The sequence below is a fragment of the Hirundo rustica genome, chromosome 6 (genome assembly GCF_015227805.2).
Source record: "Hirundo rustica isolate bHirRus1 chromosome 6, bHirRus1.pri.v3, whole genome shotgun sequence".
NCBI lineage: Eukaryota > Metazoa > Chordata > Aves > Passeriformes > Hirundinidae > Hirundo > Hirundo rustica.
The window spans coordinates 62738299-62760879 of record NC_053455.1 but is presented as its reverse complement, the minus strand read 5'-3'; the positions used below and the strand labels follow the sequence as shown (position 1 = coordinate 62760879).

Here is a 22581-nt window from a genome sequence, read left to right as displayed (position 1 = left end):
TCTCTCACCTAAGGGATCTGGATTAATTTAGGGAGAGAACAATCTCCTCCCCCAGGACAGCTACACAAGCACACCCAAGGCTTTGGCTGCACCGTGCTCCAGCTGAGTCCCGTCACCAGGCTGCAGGCTTTGCTCCCTGCTGGACACAGGCACTGCTAACCCGCTCCTGCCCTGTCCTGACACCATCACCCTCCCACAGAGCACACAGGGCCTGCACATCCTGCTGGATTTACCTCAACATGCACAAATTAGTGCTTCAGCAGAGCTGCACTCCAGAACACAGTGCACTGTTATCAAGGAGCTCTGTGCAAGGTACACGGCACCAGTTACAACAGCACAACTAATGCAGCAAGTGTGGAAGGGGAAAAACACTCTCTTGTGAGAAATAAGATCAGTACATGTATTTCCTAAAGATTAAGGAGACTAGCCCTGAAAGACATGGCTACTGTTTATAGAAAAATGACTCTTCCCACGTTCTGGCTAAGCTTCTATTTCTTTTCTGAAGACTGTTATCTAAGTATACTCAGGACTAACAACAATAAGCTATTTATATGCAATTCTATAAAAGGGAAAAGATGATTTAAAAATACATCAAATGGGTGTGGCAGATGTGTTGGAGTGCAACCAGCTGATCCTGAAATTTGTCAAATAACTCCTACCTAAAATAAATTTAAATGAAAGGAATTAACATCTAATATTTTTGCAGAGTGTTTAACAGGGTTAAGTAGGGTCACTAATTGTATCTCAATTACATTTCAGAGAAAGGACTTTGCCAACCTTCACCCCTCTGGTGCTCCCCAAACAAAGTGGTTGTGTGTCAGAAGCAAAACCACAGCTAGACAACTTATCACTTTGGCTCATGGTGACTGCTTCTTCATATGTTGGGTAGGGATAAGAAAGTGGTTTTAAAGGCATGAAAATTTCAGAGACTGCTACCCTGAATTGTGAAACTTGCTGTAAAAGTGGGTAAAAGCCATAAACTTTGCCCTTACATTCCTGATTTAATATATCAATTTCCACTTTATGAAACTTCCAGCATACAAGTGATTTTGCAGCATGTTCATACCTGAGTTACAGGATTCCTCTTCTTTTGGGTACATTTGGCCTCGTACTCAGGCCTCAGCTGGAGCTGTTGCTGTTCCTCTTCAAAATCAACCAAATCCCATTCATATTTCAGTCTTGCTTGCCGCCTCTTCCAAAACTCCAAGAAAAGTGTAACTACAATTTGCAATTGTTAGAATAGAGTCAAGAGGTGAACAAGTTCATGAACCAAGTTAAACATCTGCACTGGCTTCTTTTCTGTGGTTTATTCATTATCCTTAGTGTGACTCAGTTTTACTGACTGCTTACTAGAGTTCACAGATAAGATCACAATACGGATCCAGTGATTTATTAGCTAATTGAATTCCAGCAGTGGATGAAAAGGAAGATGGCAGGACAAGATTTTGGGTACTGCCATGGTTATGGTGACCATGTTCAATTAACTACCCTGTGTATGCAAACAGCAATGCAGAATTAAGAGAAAAACCTGATAATTCAACTAACTGCTGTGTATAAACCTACAACATAAAAATAACTATTATAACAGATAAGCAGAACAGCTTTCAAGTAACATGTTCAAACATTTCTGCTGCTTTTGGGTATCACGATATGGTATCATGACGTCCCCTAGGGTGACTTTATGATGCTGAATGGTATCCCCATTCATCTGTTTAGCCCAGAAAGAAGTTTTGTGCCTTTAAAATTAGATCTGAGGGCAGAGGGGGCAGCAGGAGAAGCAGTGCAATGTCTGAGTGGCTGGATTCAAACACACAGAGATATGAGCTACAGCATTCTTTCCCTCTTTCTCATGGACTGTGTTGTCTGCAGCACAGACAGGGAGCAGGAGAAAAGTTAGTTTTTAGCTGGCTGAGGCAGAAAAGTTCCCCAGACTGTGGTTTTTCTTTTTCCTGGAACTATTCAAACCTGCTCTGGACTGAAAACCCAGAGGAGCACCAGGAGCTCACACCTGTGGCCCAGAATGGCATTTTCCAGTGCTGGAGGGGCTGATGAGAGACTGGGTGAGCCCAGCTACACCCACAGCAAGGACTGTGTGAGTGTGCATCTCTTCAGAACAGCAAGAGGTTCCACTCTTTAACAGTGTTTATTTTCTATGCTTGTGAGCACTTTGCTTGTTAAATAAACAGGTTTTTCTCCACTTTTCTCCAAGGAGATTAATGTCTCCTGAATCGGTGGGAAGAGGGGCCAACTGAATTTGCCTTCTAGAGGGACCCCTTCAGAGGTCTCCTCCCAAATCGGCCCTAAACCAGGACACATGGTCATTTGAAAGACAGTCAATGTCTGATGATTTTCATAGGATCAAGAGTTGGGCTGGCCAAGCATTTTTAAGACATTAGAGGGAACTGATTTCATATATAAACAACTATAAAATGTATAATACTATATAACATTTAAAGAGCCCTTTATAAACTACTTTAAAATGTAAACATTTTGTAATCTGACTGTTCTTATTTGAACTGGGAAAGTTTTATGGTTTAGACAAACACAGGAAAGCTTATCTCCCTGCAGTTCTAAACTCTTTGGCTGGTGCTTCCTGAATGACTAATCCGTGGCACACAAATGCCAGTGCTTAGAAACCAAGAAAAGTTTAGTAAAAACAGCCACACAAAGATATTATTAGATTTTAAAAAGTAATTCTAGATGAAAGAAGTGACTGGTTAGAACTGCTAATAAAAAAAATACACAGGTTTTCTATTAGCACAAAAGAACCTTTGCGAGTTAATGAAATATCTATATACAAGTTGAAAATTTAATTATGACATTTCACACAAACAGTATGAAAGCAGAGAATTGTATTTAAGGAAATAAACAATAATTATGCTATCGTGAATTTATAAACCTTCACAGAGTTGAAGAAAAGAACATGTATTCAACACAATGTTCTTGAAAACCTGAGTATCACAGGTGTAAAACTATGACTATAGAGGCCAGAAATCCACCTAATTCTACATCATCAAAACATGCTACAATGCCTGAAGTTCACTGGAGGAGAACTTTCTGTTCCCAGAAGCACAGCTAATATGGGCCAGTGATGGAGCACCATCCATGCAGTGAAGGGACACAAGGCTCCCCCCTCCCACTGGGACACCGGTGATGTGCAGGCCTGGGCAGAGAGGACTCTCACATGGGCTGTGTAAGGTTGGACCCCTCTGGTTACTAAGGAAAGAACCAAACGTTAGCATTTAGGAGTACACAGTGCTTACAATATTCTTTCGGCATCCTAGGTGCCTGCTTGGGCTTTTTTAAGTCTTAATTCCTCTGTAACTTGAAATGATTTTCCCTTGTTCATCACTCCTGCACCTGAGGCAGGATAGAAGGTGGAGCCATTACTCCCCTTCTTCCCAATTCCAGCATCCCTCAGCAGCTCGGCCAAGATCTCCTTATTGCCGGACATAAAACACATCGAACGCACTCACCCCATATACCCATGAAAATGGCAAAGAAGAGAGTTGCCACGTTGTCAAACAAATGGGAATACTGCAAGAGAAGAGCCAGGAAGAGGTTAGTACCACGGCAGCTCTCAGATGAACACGAACGCCGAGCGGCATTCCGGCAGAAGCAGACCCAGACCTGGGAGGACTCGCACGTGGTGTTCAGCCGCCAGTACTCGCAGTCTCGGTCACAAAGTGGGCACATGATGATCTCTCCTCCAATTGAAGGGTCACAGATTTCTTTGCTAAGGAGGAAAGCATTGTCAACTATCTGTTCTCACAGCATCTTCAAAGCTGTTATATGAAGTTTATTTTAAAATAATCAGGAGCTTCATTTGCCCAAAGCTCACCACTGGCAGCCTCACAGCTAAATGCCACATCTTGTCACATTCACCGGTGCTAAGCAGAGCCTGGTCAGGCCAAGAAGGCAGCAGCTGCTACAAGGAGTAGAACTAACAATCCCCTCAGGGTGGGGAATTAGGCTCTACCAGCAGTGAACCAGGAGCTGTACTGCACGTGCACTGCTTTCAGGTAAGGTATAAATGGTTATTTCTCATCAGGTTAGCAATGACATCAAAATACTTTTTCTAAAAGAAGAGAGACCACTTGAGCTTCCATAGCCACAGTAAAATTTGCTACTTCAAATCAATGACAGTGGGTAAAATTTAGAATCCTATCACAGTCCTTTGGTACCCAGAGAAATCTCAATACATGTAACAGTATTCCCAGATGAATTCTTAACTAAAAATGCAAGCCTCAAAATTACATTATTCAACAGACTAGATGAGACTTAACTTGGTTAGTCACCTTTTATGGTTAAAACTCAAAATTTTATGGAAGCCTTCTTACAGAAAACAGCGAGCAATGAAATGTCAACCCTCTTTTCCTCTCCCCACCCCCAATCCCTGAAAACAATACATCTTTGGACTCCTGATAAATACTACGCTTGTTTTAAAAAGCAAACCCAAACTGTGACTTTGAAGATACTGGATCCCTCTTTGATGGAAGAAAACTGCTGATCTGTTTTCCTTATGCTTTTGATTTGTACAAATGACGACCTACACAAAAAGGTCAGCCTGCTCTGCAAGATTATAAACAGCTGAGCTAAAGGTAACAATAAACAAACAATTTTGAGAGCTCCAAGGGATACTCTTAGGATTTCATATATTGCTGCTTCTCCAATAAGAAAGCTATGGCCAACAAAATATTGCTTTTCACCTACAAGTTGAGTCTTACTAATTGATAGTTACAATTTCTGCATTAGTGATCCACCACCTTCTCAGGCAATAAAGACAGCTGAAGAGCAAGTTTGTCTGCTCTGACTAACTTTAAAAGCTTTTTACCTGTTGAGTAACAGCAAGAATAAAATATTTTTTACAAAACCAAAACTTTCACATTGCTTAGCTTTTGCCCAGGAGATTTTCAGTGTTATACTTACCTGCTCATATTTTCATCCATTGTAAACAAGCCATAAAGAAAACAGATTAAGCCAACAACTGCTGCAAGGAATAACATCTCGGTGTAAAATCCTAGCCAGGCAAAATAGATCCCAATCTTCTCACCATAGTACTTTCTGAATACAAAAACAAAATAAAAATGCAATTAGCAGGAAGACAAAGCAAAATTTAAATTTAGAGCAAATAGAGCAAAATAGCAAATAGAGTAAAAAGAGTAATAGAGCAAACTGGCCAGAGTAAAATGAAGTACTTGGCAAAATTCTCTTTTAACAGAAGAGTAAATGCATTGAAGTTCTGTGGAAAATGAGGTCTGAAGCTGGCCATGAGAAGTTACTCAAGCTGCACGAACAAGGTGAATGATCAGGATACATAGCCTCTTTTGTCCCTTTTTTCTCTTAGCAGAAACTAACATTAAAATCACTCTCTTCTGCAGGATAGTGCAAGTGAAGATCTACTTTCTGATTTTCCCAAGGAGTCACACAAATCAAACAGCACAACAGTTCTGACCACGTGGTTAGAACAAATAGGTGATCCACAGAAATAAATAGACACTCATGTTACAAACAAGGAACTGTCTCCTGTGAACAAAGCAACATTCTGTTGTACCACATCAGCTGGATCAAAGATCTTAAGTGAGTTTAAATTTGGGGTTAGAATTAAGAATCAAGCTTCCAAATGGATCTTACCAGTATTTTTTCAAGTCTGAGTTGAAATTTCAACATTTCAAATGAATCTTTGACTTTTTTTGCAGAGATCGATTAAAAAAATCTGAGATAATCTATGTAGGTGTTTCTTTACAGCTGAATTATCTAGAATATACCTGACCCCAGGAGGACTGGCTAGGTGGGAAAGAGGCTTGATTTGTGTAATGGTTTCACGTTTGCCTGTCTGTACTAAATTTAATGCAGCGGTTTGAGTATTTACTTTTTTTCCCCATTTGAGATTGGATCCCGAGAACAGCAAAGCAGCCTTAAATCTTAAAAGGTACAAAGATAATTTTATTAACATACACTAAAGGAAATGAATGAGAATCAAAATGAAACTTTTAAAACACTCCTCCTCCCCCCAAGTGTTTGCTTTCATACCAATAGCATAAAGAGACAGAACTTTTAGTCACTTAGTATGTATAAAATACTTTTTTATTAGCTTGTTCGGAGAGAGAAGATTCATTGGAGAAGATGAGAGAACTTCAAAACCAATCGCTAATTACCTTTTTTGCCATCGTACTAAGCTAACACAAATTGAGATAAAGCATTTTTCCACTTCCCAGTAGAAAGCTGTGTGATGTCCTCTCAGGACACAGAGCCCAAGGAATATCCACTTCTCACTGGATCTTGAGAGTGGCAAAGATTTCCCAGCAGGACCAAGTTCCAATGAATATCCAGTGCACAGGAGTGAAAAGCAAGAAGCACAGGAAGGCAGCTGGGGTTCTTTATCCCACCTGATCAGGTCCAAGGGCTGCTCCTTGTAGAAGCGCAGGAAGCGTGCCCACTCCATGTAGAGCGTGTACCTCTCACTGTCACAGTTTGGGTCACTGGCCTTCTTCCAGTACTGGCACTGTGAGCAAAGCAGAGGGAGGGGAAAACACCTCAGCGACAGGCTCAAATGCTACACCCAAAGAGAAACAGGAATCATGAGGAAGATGATGTCTGAAGGGGGGAAATCATGCCCTAAGTTGTAGCTTACACGTTTTTCAGATTCTGTGCTGCCCAGGGGTGCAGCTCTGAGCCTCACATTAGTGTTCATAAGTTACTAAGTGTTACTATTAAGTGCTAGTATTAAGTGTTAATATTAAGTGTTCTCTTCACAGAGCAGGGACACAAAACAAATCCTTTTTCCTGCTGGACATCAAGGACAAATTTCAGCCCCAAAAGCAAAAACAGTGGTGGCTGAGGGGAGGAACAAGAAGGATGGGACCTCATAACCTGGAGCTGGAACTGGACAATTAAACCCCAATATGCAAATGGACCAAAACTTATCTAAGTGTGAGACCTTGTGACCAGCTGTCCATTTTGTGACCATTTTGGTTCCACCCTGGGTGTAGCCCTGGCCAGGCTCTTGTCCTGCCCAAGGTGTAACCTAAAGGCCTTTCAATAAATATCTATTTCATTCTCCAGCTCTGTCCAGTCTCTGTTCTGGCTCAGCCTTCCCAAGGCATCAGTTCTGCATCCCTCCTAAGACTGTGGTGTTGGTCATTATCTTAAGTGTCATATACGAAGAAAATTTTGGAATTCCAGCACTTTCCTAGAAATTAAACAGTGCAAACTAACCACAGTTTATAACAGCTTTTTAAATTTTATTCTGGGCCACAGAAATCTGCTTCTAGAAATATTTGGCTATATTAATTATTCAATTTGCAGTCTTTGTTTTTCTTTGTTTGGAATGTCTCAATCATAAAGAAAAATATGAAAAATTACTTCTAAATCACAGAACCACAGAATTTTTAGGATGGAAGAGACCTTCAAGATCATCAAGTCCAACCCATCTCTAATACCTCAACTAGACCATGACACCAAGTGCCTCATCCAGTCTTTTTTTAAACACATCTAGGGATGGTGACTCCACCACCTCCCCAGGCCAGCCATTCCAGTACTTTTTCACTCTTTCAGTGAAAAACTTTTTCCTAATATCCAGCCTATATCTCCCTTGTCGCAGCTTGAGACTGTGTCCTCTTGTTCTGTCTGTTGTTGCCTGAAGAAAGAGACCAACCCCCAGCTGACCATAGCCACCCTTCAGAAAGTTGCAGAGTGTGACAAGGTCACCTCTGAGTCTCCTTTTCTCCAGGCTAAACAACCCCAGTTCCCTCAGTCGTTCTCCATACGGCTTGTGCTCCAAGCCCCTCACCAGCCTCATTGCCCTCCTCTGGACATGGTCAAGCATCTCAACGTCCTTCCTAAACTGAGGGGCCCAGAACTGGACACAATACTCAAGGTGTGGCCTCACCAGTGCAGAGTACAGGGGAAGAATGACATCCCTGCTCCTGCTGGCCAAATAGGAAGCAACCAACAGAATTTTAAACAACCTAAAGTTTGTACTTTGAAAATGTTCTGAAAGATTAAATAATTATTTTTAGACAAAGATTTTGAGTCTGTCTCACATGTTTCAGAATATTTTCATAAAGACATCTTAGCATTTAAAGTTAGTTGTAGTTGTATAGAAAAGATTCTTGCTTTTTACTGTCTGTGGTTTTGGTAGTCCCAACAGTATAAAGTACTTCCCAGCCTAGACTGGCATTCTACATCCTAATCAGCCAAACTTTCATCCTGAAAACCTAAGGAATGTCAATTCACTCATTTATTTTTATTTTCTAAGGAAAATAAAATATTTTCAAATATTTAAAAATATAAATCTAGATACAGTATTTAAAAAGATCTTATGGTAGAAATCAGAGGTATAAATAAGCAACTCAGGTTCACTAAAGCATAGTGACATCTGAAATACCCATTAAAAAAACACGGAGAGAATTTAAGTAAAAAATTTAAGTAAAAAAAAAGGTAAATGCAACATTTAGGAGGAAAGAAAACTTTAAAGCAAAACACCTCATGTAAAACACTGGAATCCATCTCTCTATTGTTTTCTCCATGGAATTTCACGACTAAACCCACACGTGTCACATTAAAAACTGACCTCAGAGCAAAACTAAGCCGTATTTATTCTCCTTCCCACATTTCCAGTACTGGGAGAGGGACATGTCACCGTTCCACGCTGAAGTGCAGGGTTCAGGCAGCTCACCTGACCTCAGCCCCACAGTGGTGTGATGCCAAGGGTTTTCCTCTAAGTGCAGGCACTGTGTACTCCTGTGCAAGTGCAGCAGGTGTGTGTACACACCCTAAGCACCAGCTCTGCTGAATGTAGGCATCTGCAGTAGGGGGTAATTGTATCCCTGTTGTACTCTAAGGTGCTACTGTGTGGCTTGTGTCATCAACACTACAGGAATATGACGGAGCAAGTCTCCAAAAAATGATGTGACTGACACATGATCCACAGGAAGAAACATTTCAGCACATAAAAGCCAAACAGCAGGGCTGACAGCTAAATTCTGAGTGCCATAAAACAGAATCAATTACTGGGACAAATTGAAAGGTTTGAGTGTATTTTCACATCTCCTGAAACAGCAAATGTCACAGCGGGTAAGAGTGCAAACACTGGGGAATGCTCAAGGGAACAGAAAGCTGAAATACTCACATCATGAAGAGGATATGCAGCTGTATAGGTGCCATTGTTCAGCAGCCTCTTAATCCCAAATTTTTTCTTCCCTTCTTCTGTTCCATATGGGCAACGTGTAAGAATATAATTAACCTGAGATTCAAGGATGAGAATTTCAGACTTTTCCTACTTTAAGGCCATTTAATAAAAACCTACAACGACGCACGCTGCACGTAAATCTGCAGGAACAACGTGCAAAAAGAATTCCTTCAGAAGGCCTTATCCCATGTAAGAACACTGGGGGCACAATTGCCTTGCAGACATCCAGAAGATCAGTTCCAACAATTAGTCTATGTTTCTAAGCAAGATGCACAGGTACCCAGGCCTCTCTCTATTCACCTCAGTTACCATGGTTCCCATCCTCACTCCCTCCTCGCAGGAATGTTCTGATCACATTGTAAAGGTTCCTATCCCCACTCCCTCCTCACAGCAGTGTTCTGATTATGCTGTAAAGATTCCTATCCTCACTCCCTCCTGACAGGAATGTTCTGATCATGCTGTAAATCTCCATGTAAGGATAAGCAGCCACGTTCCCATACGTACTATTCTGTTTCTCATGGAAGGTGAGAAGAAAGTGCTCTCATCATTAATGAGGTACAGCTCCTGCTTGTCCTTGCTGAAGGGGGCTGTGAAATAATCCGGTTCGGGGTGCATCACCTTCTCGGGCAGCCTGAGTGGGAAAAGCACACAGTCCAGGGGGTTCTCTACCGTGGAGGGAATGTCATTTTCCCTGATGGGGACTTTAATGTTCAGCACTTCTGCATAGGTGATCAGAACCTCCCACGGCGCATGGATCTTCACAAAAAAAATCTTGCCGTCTTCAGATTCCTGTTCCAGAGCAGTTAAATCGGACATCAGATCAAACCGTGTTTTATTGTGAGATTTCTGAAAATATTTTTCCTATAAAATGTATTGCATTTTATGTATTTTTAAAGGACTTAAAAACAAACAAGGAGGGGGAAATAGGACTTTCTGTTCATGTGTTCATTACTGAAAAGCTTTGAGTGGTTGGCTGTTCATAAAAATAACCTTTGCACTACTAAAAGCTCAGAAAGGCTTTTCAAACTATATTAATCTCATACACTGAAGCCTGAAAGTTCTCATTACACTGGAAGCACAAAGTGTAATCTTATCATACCCTCACATTACATGCATGCTCTTCTAGTGTTGCTCCGCATTCACAGCAGAAGCTAGCAATCAGAAGGGTTTTAGTATTGCTTAGTGAATTCCCTACTTATGGATGTTACAGAGTCTGAACTTCATCAAGACTTATTTTTTTCAAAGAAAGAAAGTGGTTTATTAATTTCTAAACTTTTGGTCCTAACTTTCCTTTTTTTTTTTACCTTCTTGTCTTCTGTTTCCAGCTCCAAACCAGCCTTTTGCAGGTTGCTCTCAAATTCCTTTCTCCTTTCCTGAAGGGAAACAAAGACTCTTTAGTAAATGACGAAGTTAGCAACTAACTGCTCACTCACCGATGACTCACTGGGTTCCACTTCTCCCGGCTTCCCTGATGACAACCCCCTTAGGCTACGTCACCTCAAAGCAAGCAGACAAAAACCAGTCCGTGCAGAGGTTTGTGAGGGCCAGCTTTGTGGTGGGAAGCCACCAGGAACTGCACTGACTGGGCAGGAAAAGGTTTGTTCTGTGCTCTCTGGGTCAGAGAAGCCACTGATGTCTTGTGTCTGGAGCACTCCTGACTTGAGGAGGCTGCTGTGTGGGGCATGCTCGAGTTCAGCTGTATTTCCAAGAAACAGGTGAAAAGAAAAATTCTGGAAGCACAGGAGAGACTGACTGCTTGCAGCCTGATGTGTTTATTTTGTATACTTAGTTACACAACAATGCAGATATTCGAGTTCTGATTACAGACAAATCAAACAGTATTTCACAAACACCACTGATAAGAGCAGCAGATCACCACGTGTGCTTAGCTTGCATAAAGTCAGCACGGACTTCATGCACAGATAACGAACCTGTGTGGTGGCTGCATCACCTGTGTGAGCTTGATTTCCTTCTTGAACTCTTTTGTAAAGCAGTTCCTAAGTGCTGTCTTTAGGTAAGAACATTTTCTTCCTCTCCTTCTCTGTGTAATTTTTGCTCCTGAGCAAAATTGAGAGACTATTGATTTCCTCTTAATTATTTAGAATTTGCTGAAGAACTGCCAGAATAACAGTAAATTAAGCCAAATTTTGAGCCTTAGCCCCCTTTAAAATGCACAAGCTAGACCATAAATTTATTTCTGGCTAAACCCTGCCAGGCTGTCTAATGTTTCTTTTATTGAAAACATACTTAACAGTTTCCAAACATACTTAAAAAACCCAAAACACGATAGTTCTCAGCCAGTTTTCTTTTCCTGCATGCCTGTGAGGAGCAGACTGCCATTTTTGCATAACCTACTCAGATAAATGAGTGCAGATTGAAGAATTGCTTTCATAGCCCTCAAGTGTTTTCCTGCGTTAGTGGCCTCTCATTTTCATGTGTCACACCTGATTTTGCCAAATATTACTAGATATTAACTTAGACCCTGGACTATATGAACTTGTGAACATGATAACTCCTGAGTTCTAGCACACGCTGGGGGCAAAAGCATTTCCATGCACTATTTTTCCTCCAAAGCTGCCTAAATGCACCAGTACAAGCAGGTCAGAGAACTCTGGTTTGCTGACATGATGATCAGGTAGAGAACACCACAACCAAAAGGTGAATTAAGAACATTTGTTAAGGTGCTACAGAAAAGCTGACACCCAAGCCTAAGCATCCAGAGCTGTGTGCTACTCTGGATTACCTTTTCCCCTAACAAAGCAAGCTGGTGTGCACTGTTCCTGCAGCAAACACTGCAAGAGAGCCAAAGCAAGTCAGTTCAAAGGGTTCTCTGCAGCTCACGAGCACACAGAGCCAAAGGGTCTGGCCCCACCTGACTTCTCTTTCCTCACAATACACTTTGTGTGATGAACTGCAGTGCTCTAATAGAATCATGCTCCTTGCTCTTCTCCCAGAAGCCCCCTCCTGAAAACCATGCAACATTCTGTACTTTCCAGTCAATGGGATAAACATTTTTAAAAGGAAAGCAATCTGCTGCTGCTGCTGAAAAAAACCAGAAATTCCTCCCCCTATTCTTGACAAATAGTGCATTTCTTCATGTCACTGTCAAAATGTATCCTTGGACCAGAGCTGGCTGGTTTTAATGTGCATTTGTTAGAATTTTAAGCTTACTGCCCCAAGCATAACAAACCATGCACGGTGCATCTATTTCTGACTTTGCTCCAGATGCCGCTCTGCAGTCAAAGAGGCATGAGAGAAGCCCTTGAAGTCATCACATCCAGCATATTCTGTGGCTATCTCACATCATGTGGGTAAGCACAGACTGACTTTATCACCTCACACACGCTGGGCTGTAAGGAACCGTGCCACCGAGATTAACAAACAAGATGCAAAGTCCAGCAGCACTGCTTTGCCCAGTGCAAATGGAACACTGCACAACCAGGTGCCCATGGAAGAGAGAACTTCTCTAAGCCCAGCTGTGATAACCATGCTGGTACAACAGCAGGTAACAGTGCAGGTCCAGCTCCTGGTGGGGCCCTTCTGACTCAGCACATTCTGTGAACTCTGAGCCCTGCAAGGATATCCCCAGGAGTCACACTGTGTGCCTGGAAGTGTCCAAATGCTTCTTGAGCTCTGCCAGGCTGGTGCTGGGACCACTGCCCCGGGGAGCCTGTTCAGTGCCCAGCCACCCTCTGGGTAAAAAACCTTTAGTTCCTAACACCCAGTCTAAACCTCCCCTGACTCAGTTCATGGCACTCCTTTGAGCCCTGCCACTCACTGGTCTCAAAGAGACAAGAGATTGGTCCTTCTCCCTCCTCCCCTCACAAGAAAATTGTACATGTGATGAGATTTGCCCTCAGTCTCCTCTTCTCCAGGCTGAACGAACCAAGTGCCCTCAGCTGCCTCTCAGAAGGCTTCCCATCTGTAGTTCTTGGGAAGAACTATACTTATGGACAATAACGACTGTCCTGGTCACACATCAGTATTTTGCTAGATCTTTTTATAAATTCTATTTATTTTTTCATGGTCACACACATTTTATATGGTGGTGAAATACTTCCACATGTCCTGGAGGCTTTAAGGAATAATATTAAGTATTGTCAATAAGTATTGTCAAAAAATTGTTCCGGGATCTTTGGGGTTTGGATCTATTCATGCAGCTTATAGAAGCTAAGTTCAAAACAGTGTTAAAGCTGGAATCTATCGGGGAATATCAAAAAAGTAGAAAGTTGTTTTGCATGAAACTGAGAGAAGATGAACAGACTGTCTCTTACATCTGTATCAGGGCTATGTTGAAACACACAAAGGAGTTATTTATTCTGTTCTTAGAAATGCAGAATAAAGCTGTTTCCTTGAGACCAGGAAACAAAACCCTTTGTCACATCCTCCTCCTATGAACATTTCTATTCTTAGCTGTTCCATTTTACTGCATCATTGTACTACACTGTAAAAGAAACATTTCTTTCCTGGGTAACTGTACAATAGCAAGTACAATGCATGTCAGACAAATTCCAGGGGCTGCAGTTCATCAATATTTAAATCTTGTTACCACAAAGACAACAGCACAGCACTTAGGAAGTCCACACTAATTTATGGACATGCTAATTGCATAAAGGCCTATGCTGAACATAATTACAGGGCAAAAGCAGGTGCCCCAGGAACTGTGTAAAAAGCATTGGTATCTCCATGACTGCTCATCCAGTGACCACAGAGCTGATCTCCAGGGCCACCGAGCTTCCTCCAGGGGCCACCAACCCCTCTGCACAGAACAGACACAGAGTTAAATCTCACAAGACTTAACGTGGATGTTTAGGCCTTTTGACAGACAGATGCTTCTCCTAGGAAGGGGATTTCTACCTCAGAGGAAGGACAATATCAGCTCCAAACTCCTGGGCTCTTTGCCCCCTGAATCCTTCAGTCAATAATGGCACCCATGGGCACAGGCTCTGGTCTGGCAAAGATCCCCACCACCCCCCAATGCCCCACGAAGCAATGAGAAGGAAACTGCTGCCCACAGTACGAGTGAGTGACCAGACTGACCACCTGACTCGCTTTCCTTCCCACCTGAAACATTAAACAGTATTCACTTCTTCCCTCATTTTAAAGGATTCAAGTATAGCTAATGGAAAATTTCAGACTTGCTTTGGCAAAATTTTTGCATGGGTATCTAGCTTTCTTCTCTCTACACTGAGTGGTCTTTTTTTCAAATGCATTTTGCTTCAAGGGAGAGGAAAGCATCTAGCTGGGAATACAGCCTGACAAAGAGTCAGGGTGAGTTTGTAAAAATAATGCTTGTCTATAAACCTGTGGTATCATAGCTATCAAATAACCCGGTCCCCCAAGAAAAACTCTAGAATGTGGCTAGCTGAGCAATGCTGACTGAGATGCTTAGTCTGGGAAAAGCACCAAACAGACACGACAAATTTCTGGATTTTTTTTAAGGTAGTAAGAGTAGGATGCCAGGGGCTGTGTTCTACACTGGATTGTATTTGGATGCAAGGACAGGTAGCCGAAGTTCTTAATGAAAACAGTATTTTTTTCACAAAAGAGTGAAAACAATATGCAAATTTTTTTAACAGCCCAATCTTGCAGTATTTCTGAAAAGGAAATTCGAATTTTTATTACAAAATACTTCAATATGACAAGATATGGACTGTAACTGTTCTTTGCTTCAAAGACCAATAGCTTCAATCATGATTTTGTCATAAGCATTGGTATAATTAGTCTTTTCACATATCCTTATCTCTGAGAATAATATGATTGCTTAAGAATGTAGTTTTTTTGATATGTCCCCTTTTAAATTTTTTTTTGATCATGAATAAACTTTGGAGTTCTATATTGGAGAGACTAGCTTGTAAATGTAACCTCTCCTGAATCTGAAGAAGGCAGTGAATACAGAGAAAGAAAATTAAATACTTATTTTTTTTAAAATATTGTTCTCTAGATAAAACTTGTTGTCTTGACTGCCTCTCATTATGCCTGATTTTTTTATATAGCCTGAATTTATGTTAGCCAAGTTAGACCTCATGCCAGTGTGAGCATGTAACAAACACGTCTTCCAAGAATCTATTTCTCCTCTAACTACAGGCTAAGGGTGTGAAAAAAATAACTATTTTTACATCTTGTTTAGATGATCTTTGCTTATTTAGAAGAACCCTCCTTCATTTGAAAGTATTTACAAGTACAAATATTTAGAAATCTTTCTCCAAGGTCTCAGCCAGACTTACCTGAAAAAGCAAAATCATTTCGATTACTTTGCTCTACTGTATAATACATTGCTCAGATTAAGTAATGAAGAGTGATCAATTCAATAAACATGGACACAAAGATCTAATAAAATTGGGTCCTGAAAAACAACAGTAAGTTACATAGACATTTCCACACATGGAATTGCTTTTCACATAGCTGTATCTTTTTTAGCTAAACTCTACTCCAGATGAGCCTAGTTATCTGAAAGGGTTAGTAATTGATATTCACCTTATAATAAATAAAAATTAAGAGGACTTCAAAAAGACAAACTTACCAACTTTTTTTCCCATTCTTTATTAAGATCATCCACATAGGAGAGAACAAAATCAATTCTCCTGACACCATCCCTGAAGAAAATAGAATCTTTGCTTTGATGTCTTTTATCAATCTGTAGAAGAGACAGGCATATGAATAAAAAAACGAGCATTGATGTTTCTCTAAAACATAACAGAAGGCAAACCAGTTTCCCCATACTGACACAGTTCTTCAGTTTCTTTACAGCTCAAGATATATTTGGGCAAGTCTTAACAAGGGCTACATCAAGTTTAAATAACTTCCAAGATACCCACATATGTCCGCAAGCATTACATGTAAATAAAACACAGGGAAAATAAATATACATATGTTAGCGTAGCAATACTTGTGAAAACTTGAAGCAGGTAGCAAAAGGCAAATTCCATGCATTTTCTTCTACATAACTAGATTCAGTAAATCAACCACCACAAAGACAGATGGCCCAGCAATGACCACATGTAAAAATAGCTCACAAAAATACAAGAGTGATATTTCAACTGAGTATTTACTTTCACAGAAGATAAAAAAGATAAAAAGGTATCAATGTAACAGGGCAATTAGCACTCCAATTGATCTATTAAAGGTCATACTTTAATTTACCAACATGACAGAACGTCATAGTTACAACATCCACCTTTTTCACTGTTAGACCACAGTAATTAATGTTAGGCAAATAAAAGACTGTAACCCCACTCTCCTAGGGAAGTTAACTCATCAGGTAATAGTATTTATATCACATCTGTATTCAGCTGTGTCAAATCACAGACAAAACATACAGCAAAGTGCTTTCCAAAGAAGCAAATATTGCAGTTTAAATGTAAATGTGCTGAGGAAGGTCGGTGTTAATTTTTCAGCCACACTTATCAGCAAAAGCCTGTTTGTATAGCGTGGGTTTCTTATTATTCTTATTCTTCAGAATATAGGGCTGAATTGGTGTTTTATTTTATTAGAGTAGGCACAAAACAGTACTATGTCTCTACCTTCTCCCTCTCATACCATGCAAGGATGCAGGTGTTCCCTGAGAAAGCACAGAATATTTACTGGCAACTGTGAACCTTGCTCCCAGTTAACACGAGGCATCACACAGTGAAGCATGTTATTACTGCAGCAGAGCCACCTGCAACAGCATGCATCACTGCTTTACCCTGAGACGTCGCTTCAGGAACAGATTATACTTCCTTCCACTCTGCTGGAACAACCAACAAGCAGTTAGCAGGCACACTGTTTCCCTCCAAGAACCAGCTGCTTCAAGCACATACCCCCCAGCTACAGGGAAGCTTTCCTTTAAAGCCACGAAAAGCCTCCAACAATCAGAAAAACCAAATCAAATAACGTGACTCATGTCTTTTTTGTTAAAGGCAAAAGCTGGGCTGGAATATGTCTGGACAGTAAAAATATGTTTTAAGATAATGACTCCTGTAATACTACTCGCCATCATCTGGAAACTTAGGCAGATTTAAAACAGAGCAGCAAGAGAGTGGTTTTGAGTGTAGAGCAAAGGTACCAAAACACTGGCTCATGCATAGTGCATGCATTTTTCTGTTCCACTCGTGTTTGGTCAGACCCAGTGGGACACAGACAAATGACAACCATGGAATTCCAGAGCTGACAAAATTACAAGTAATACTATCCACATAATTCAGGACATAATCTTTAAATAGGCTGAAATTAAATAAAAATAACTGAAAATCCTGTTGTTCCACAGCATTGCACAACTTTGTGCCTCTTCATTAGACACCGTGGTAACTGCTGAAATCAGAACTTGAAGCAGCCATGCACTATGGACAATTCCTGTGCTCCCATCCCAGCCCTGGGGAGCTACAAAACCCTGTGGCAAATCAAAGCAGCACCAAAAAAGCTACAGAAATGATTTCCTGAAAATGCTGCCACCCACCTTTCCTCTTCAGCAATTCTGTTAAGGTTTTTTGCTGTTTATCTTCTTGAGAAATATTTACAGCAGATCAATTAGACTACTTGGTATAGCTGAAATCAGGACAGCTACCTCAGAAAAACTTTTGCTTCCAAATGCAGTACATCACCTTGCATGATAAGAAGGCTCACAAAAATCACAGAATCCAATAGCAGAAAGGAAAAAGCATTTTTCTGTTCTACTTTCTACTTAAAGGTTCAGGTCTTTCTTTGCAAATATAGTTGTGACTACATGCAAACTGCAAGTTCAGACACTAAGTTAATCACGTTAAAACAGTGCACAGAAGCACACTATTATCTGTACAGAATCAACAGTATTGTAATTATTCAGCATTACACAAAGTGAACAATGTGCATTCTAACAACTTAGAGTCAGCAATTGCCCCAACCACTGATTAAAAAAGAGTGACCTCAAGAGCACAGAATTTGTTGTATTGCACGGAATTCATAAACACAAAGAAGAAATAAAACCATAAGCAGTACTTACCTCAAAAAAGAGCTCCTGCCAAAGGAATACCCCGAACTGTTTGGGTTGCATAGTTATAATTGGACTATTCAATACAATTGAAGAAGTATTTTATCTTTATTGCCATCAAAATGTGCTTTTTTTTTCCTATGATATATCAGAATCCTCAGTAATTAAAGGTGTGACTATCAATTTAAGGAGATCATTGTCAGATCTGCTTTTAGAAGGGGAATACTCATGACTTCATTCTTCTGTAGACAGGATTGTTCATTGTGGATAGTGGCAGGCCTGCTTATTAAACCCATAAATTATTCCTTTCCATTTTGTCACATTTGGATTTCACAAGAACAAGATCAGTCCTGCACATCCATGAAGGTTTGTGCATACACATGCACCTACAAGTCCAACATATATAAAAAGTTTGTAATCTGCATTGGTTCTATCAGTGAATCATTAAACATTGTGGATTTGCACATCTTATTTCTTAACAGCTCTTTCCAGAACTGCACAAATGCAGTTAATGATCCTGGACAACCCACAGTTATTAAAGGAAGTTACAGCTCATCACAGAAAATAGTCTGAAATGTGTCCCTCCAGCAATACAAGCAACCAAATCCAAACTTCCCAACACAGTACAGATAACTGAAGCTTTTCAGTAATTAAGGGACACCCAATGAGGAACTACAGAAGAGGTGGAGCCCTGAGGCATATAGTGACAACTCAAGAAGCAACAGCCACAAGTCACAGCAGGAGGAATTCCTATTGGATGTGAGGCTGTGGTAGTGGGCATGGGTACAAGAGACTGCCCAGAGTGAGTGCATAGTCTCCCATCCTCAGAGGTCACACAGCCTGACCAAGTTAGGCCAGGACTGACTGTACAACCCGATCCAATTTTGAAACCAGGCTTGCCTTGAGCAGGAGATCAGCCATCCAGAGGTCCCCTCCAATCTAAGCTCACTGCAGGATTCTACAAAATCATGTTGCTGCAAACATTGAGCACGTACCAGGGCTTTCAAAAAGTTGAATAAATCCATCAGCTGCAAAGCAAGTTACAAACTCCACTACTCAAAACACAAATAATGCCCTCCTGTTATGCTGGTTCCAGCCTCATCAGTCTAGTTATCTAAGAACTGTGACCACTCAGCTGGCAGACACATGTGCTAATTAAATGCTGTCATGAAGAGACATTTTCTTTTCATGTGGCATAAGTGCAAACTTAGAGAACTCACACAGTGTCACATGAATAGCTACAGTTATACTGTGGGTGATGATTTCTGCCTGGACACGCAGCAGAGGCCGGGGTACTGGACCACGTCCAACCACGCAGCCCTCCAAGCACCCAGGCCTGCAATCCTGACCCCTGACACAATCCAGAGCCCTGCAGCAGGACACCCTGACTCACCAGGACAGGGCACAGGAGAGGTGTCAGCAAGGAAAACAAGCCCAGCTCAAGATGAGCTAAGGCTGTAAGAGGCAGGTCTGTTCTGCCCACACTGGTTTGGGCACGGTGTTCCAACGCTGGCTGGCACCCACAGGACATTCACACCCACCTGGGGTGGCCATTCAGTGCTGCTGAGGAGTCCTTGGCCGTCCTGCTCCCCAAAACACTGCTCCAGGGCCAAGGCAAACAGCTGCAGAGGGTACAGCAGCTGCTGGAAGCGGCAGCAACCCCCGGCCCTGGCACAGAGAGTGCCCAGACTGAGGCTGAGCACTGTGCTCCATGTCTCCGTGGCCTCTCTGCTCCCCCTGGCACACTGACAGTGTGGGCAGCCACCCCCTGAGGGTTAGTGGTACCACAGTACCCAAAAAACAAACATGCCTTGCAGCCTGTACCTGAATTATTTAATCTTATATGTCTTCATGGGACTCCGAGGGATTTCTGTTCCTGGGTATCCATCCGACAGGAAACGTATCCTTAGAGGGCACTTAGCACAGCTCTCACCTCGTAGGCTGGACCTTCCTCCAAATACACTCACTCTGCTACTAAATATCCTGGCTCTCTCTGCGTCCACGCTGCAAACACAGGGAAACTTGTTCTGGACTAAAACTCTTCAGACTGTTATTCAGTCAGAAACCTGCAAGCTCCTGCAGTTATGCTCAGAAAAACCCTTCCCAAATTCAACGCCTGGGACCCCCAGGCTTCCCAAGTGTCCAACCCCACAGGGCAGGGGCTGCAGGTGCAGACCTGAGCACCCCTCCCCTTCTGCTTCTGCATCCTGCACCTCTTCTGTGGGGAGGGGCTCAAGAACAGCATTTTCAGTAACAAGCAGAGGTGGACGAACCCATCAGCTTCATTAGCTACAGCACAGGGAAGCACCTCTGGCTGTGACTAACCAGAAAGTGGAGAGGTTACATTAATATACCATGGAAGGGTTTTTACGATCCCCCACAGTCATTGAGACAGCCACAGCGCTCAAGAGTGCTCCTTTAAAAACTTCAGGGGGCCTCAAGTATCAGTCTCATACTACCTAAAAGTCTTTCATACCTTTTCTATGCTGCAGTCCCTTGAGCAGCTCCACACAACTCTGGCTCTTTCTCTTCTTCTCTCTTCATTCTGCAGTTCCAGTTCCCTGCTTCCTGTCCCTTGTACAGCAGCTCACCCTCTCTGTCCCTTCCTCCTCCTCACAGTACAGCCAGCAGACCCCAACTGACCCTGTCCCAGCTAATTCCCTCTTATCACACCCAGAGCTGTGAGGGCAAGGCTGTTCCCACTGTGGGATAATTAACACAGCTGCAATGGATGGGGCCAGGATTGCCTTCAGCACTGTCTCTGTCTTCCCACTACCCACCAGCACATCAAGGAATTACATCAGAGTCCTATGTTACCAGGCAAAAAACCCCTACCTGAAACTACATTAAATTGATTTGTAGCATTTGCATATTTATTAATAAATATTTTATTAATTGCATCCCTTTCATAATCGCACAGCAAGTTAGATGTACAACAGTGCAAAAACCCCAAAGAACTACATTAAAACGCAACTAGGTAATTAATGAATTAGCAATCTATGGCAGAAAAGCTTTCAGAACACAAAAATGGACAAAAATAAAAGGTTTGAAAGCGGAATTAAAATACAAGAAAAGGGCAGGAAACATTCAATGGCTTAAAAACAAACTTATCACCTTCACTTAGAGCCCCAGTCTGCATGGAATATTAATATACTCCTTTTCACAGAATTAAAACATGCTACAGGAAAAACACATTATTCAAGTGCTGCTATGCTAAATATGAACACATTTATACATATATATGAACTTAAACACAACTTTATAAATACGCATCTAAATTACATAAAGGTATTTCCAAAAGTAAAACATTCCTGGAAACACATTTACAGAACACAGACAAACATACAGGTGAAATATTTCTCCTGAGAAATCAAAACGGCATATTTCTTGTTTAAGCACTCAACTCCCATTTTACCAGAGTCCCTCTTTCCATGAAATTCTCATTCTTCCTTGAAGGACTCCACACAGCTGAAGAGTTTACTCACCCTAAAGACCTGTATTAACAACACTCTTAACACACCCATTCCAATTTCCAGTTACACTTCATGCAGGTTCCAAGATTACACACAAACAAAAGTACAATCTTTCCCATTCAAACAAACACAAAATCCCATGTATTTCCTGTAGCTGGAACTCTCAAGCTGCTTTTTTCACCTTTGCTCATGTTTCAGTTCTGAGCCACATTAAAATCTGGAAGCTTGAAAACATGCACTTCAAAGCAGTTTAAGACACCAAGGTATTTGCACTGAAATATAAATGCACATAAAAAGCCTCTCTGGATAAAGGAATACATTAAACAAGACCAGAACAAATAAAAATAAAAAGTAAGCTAGGAGAGCGTACGTGTTAATGGAAGACACCAGAGCCCAAAGTAAGCAAGCAAACAGTTTTAATACACCTCAGCATGTACTTCTTCAGTGATTTTAAATGACTTTTTGTACTTCTCCATAGAACAATAATGATTATTTTTTCTGATATATTTGAGAATTCATAGAGTTATCTCATCTGTGAATTTCAGTAAGTGGCTATTCTGAGCCGTTCCTTATTTTTTACTACAATGACAAAAAAAGAGGCAACATGATATCAAGTGATGTCAGTGTTTGTTTCTTGCTCTTTGAAACATTTTAAAGTATCATGCTGACCCACAGAGCCCTCAGGCAACCATGATAAAAAGGAATCCCACATTTGTTAATAACACCAGAGTCAGAATACATCCTATATCCCATCAAACCAAAACAATGGTAAAAAAAGCAAACTTTCCAGTTTTCTCCACCCATGTCAACTTTTCAATTTAATCTTTCAGGTTTTCATTTACTTCCATTTATCTTTTAAGTCACCTCTAGGAACAAATGCAAAGCCACGTTCATTTTTATCAATTAGAAAGAATTGATTTTAGAAGGATGGCATCCTTGAAACTGGAAAATTGTCTGGTGAGGGATGT

At 41.2% G+C, this 22581-nt stretch overlaps 1 protein-coding gene across 9 annotated transcripts in view; it reads right to left on the bottom strand.

The window, feature by feature from the left end:
• ANO5 (anoctamin 5) overlaps positions 1 to 22581 on the bottom strand; it is a 55934-nt gene that overhangs the window by 15801 nt on the left and 17552 nt on the right. For 7 of the 9 annotated variants that reach the window (XM_040066033.1, XM_040066036.1, XM_040066031.2 and 4 more), the window contains 9 exons: positions 15717 to 15830; positions 10498 to 10566; positions 9698 to 9982; positions 9134 to 9247; positions 6390 to 6505; positions 4930 to 5064; positions 3631 to 3736; positions 3477 to 3537; positions 1067 to 1218 (listed from right to left, as the gene is read on the bottom strand). In XM_040066033.1, coding sequence (XP_039921967.1) covers positions 1067 to 1218; positions 3477 to 3537; positions 3631 to 3736; positions 4930 to 5064; positions 6390 to 6505; positions 9134 to 9247; positions 9698 to 9982; positions 10498 to 10566; positions 15717 to 15830 — 1152 coding nt within the window. Of the gene's footprint in view, positions 1 to 1066; positions 1219 to 3476; positions 3538 to 3630; positions 3737 to 4929; positions 5065 to 6389; positions 6506 to 9133; positions 9248 to 9697; positions 9983 to 10497; positions 10567 to 15716; positions 15831 to 16880; positions 16926 to 22581 lie in introns of all 9 variants that reach the window. The other 2 variants (XM_040066030.1, XM_040066037.1) reach the window with 1 other exon arrangement.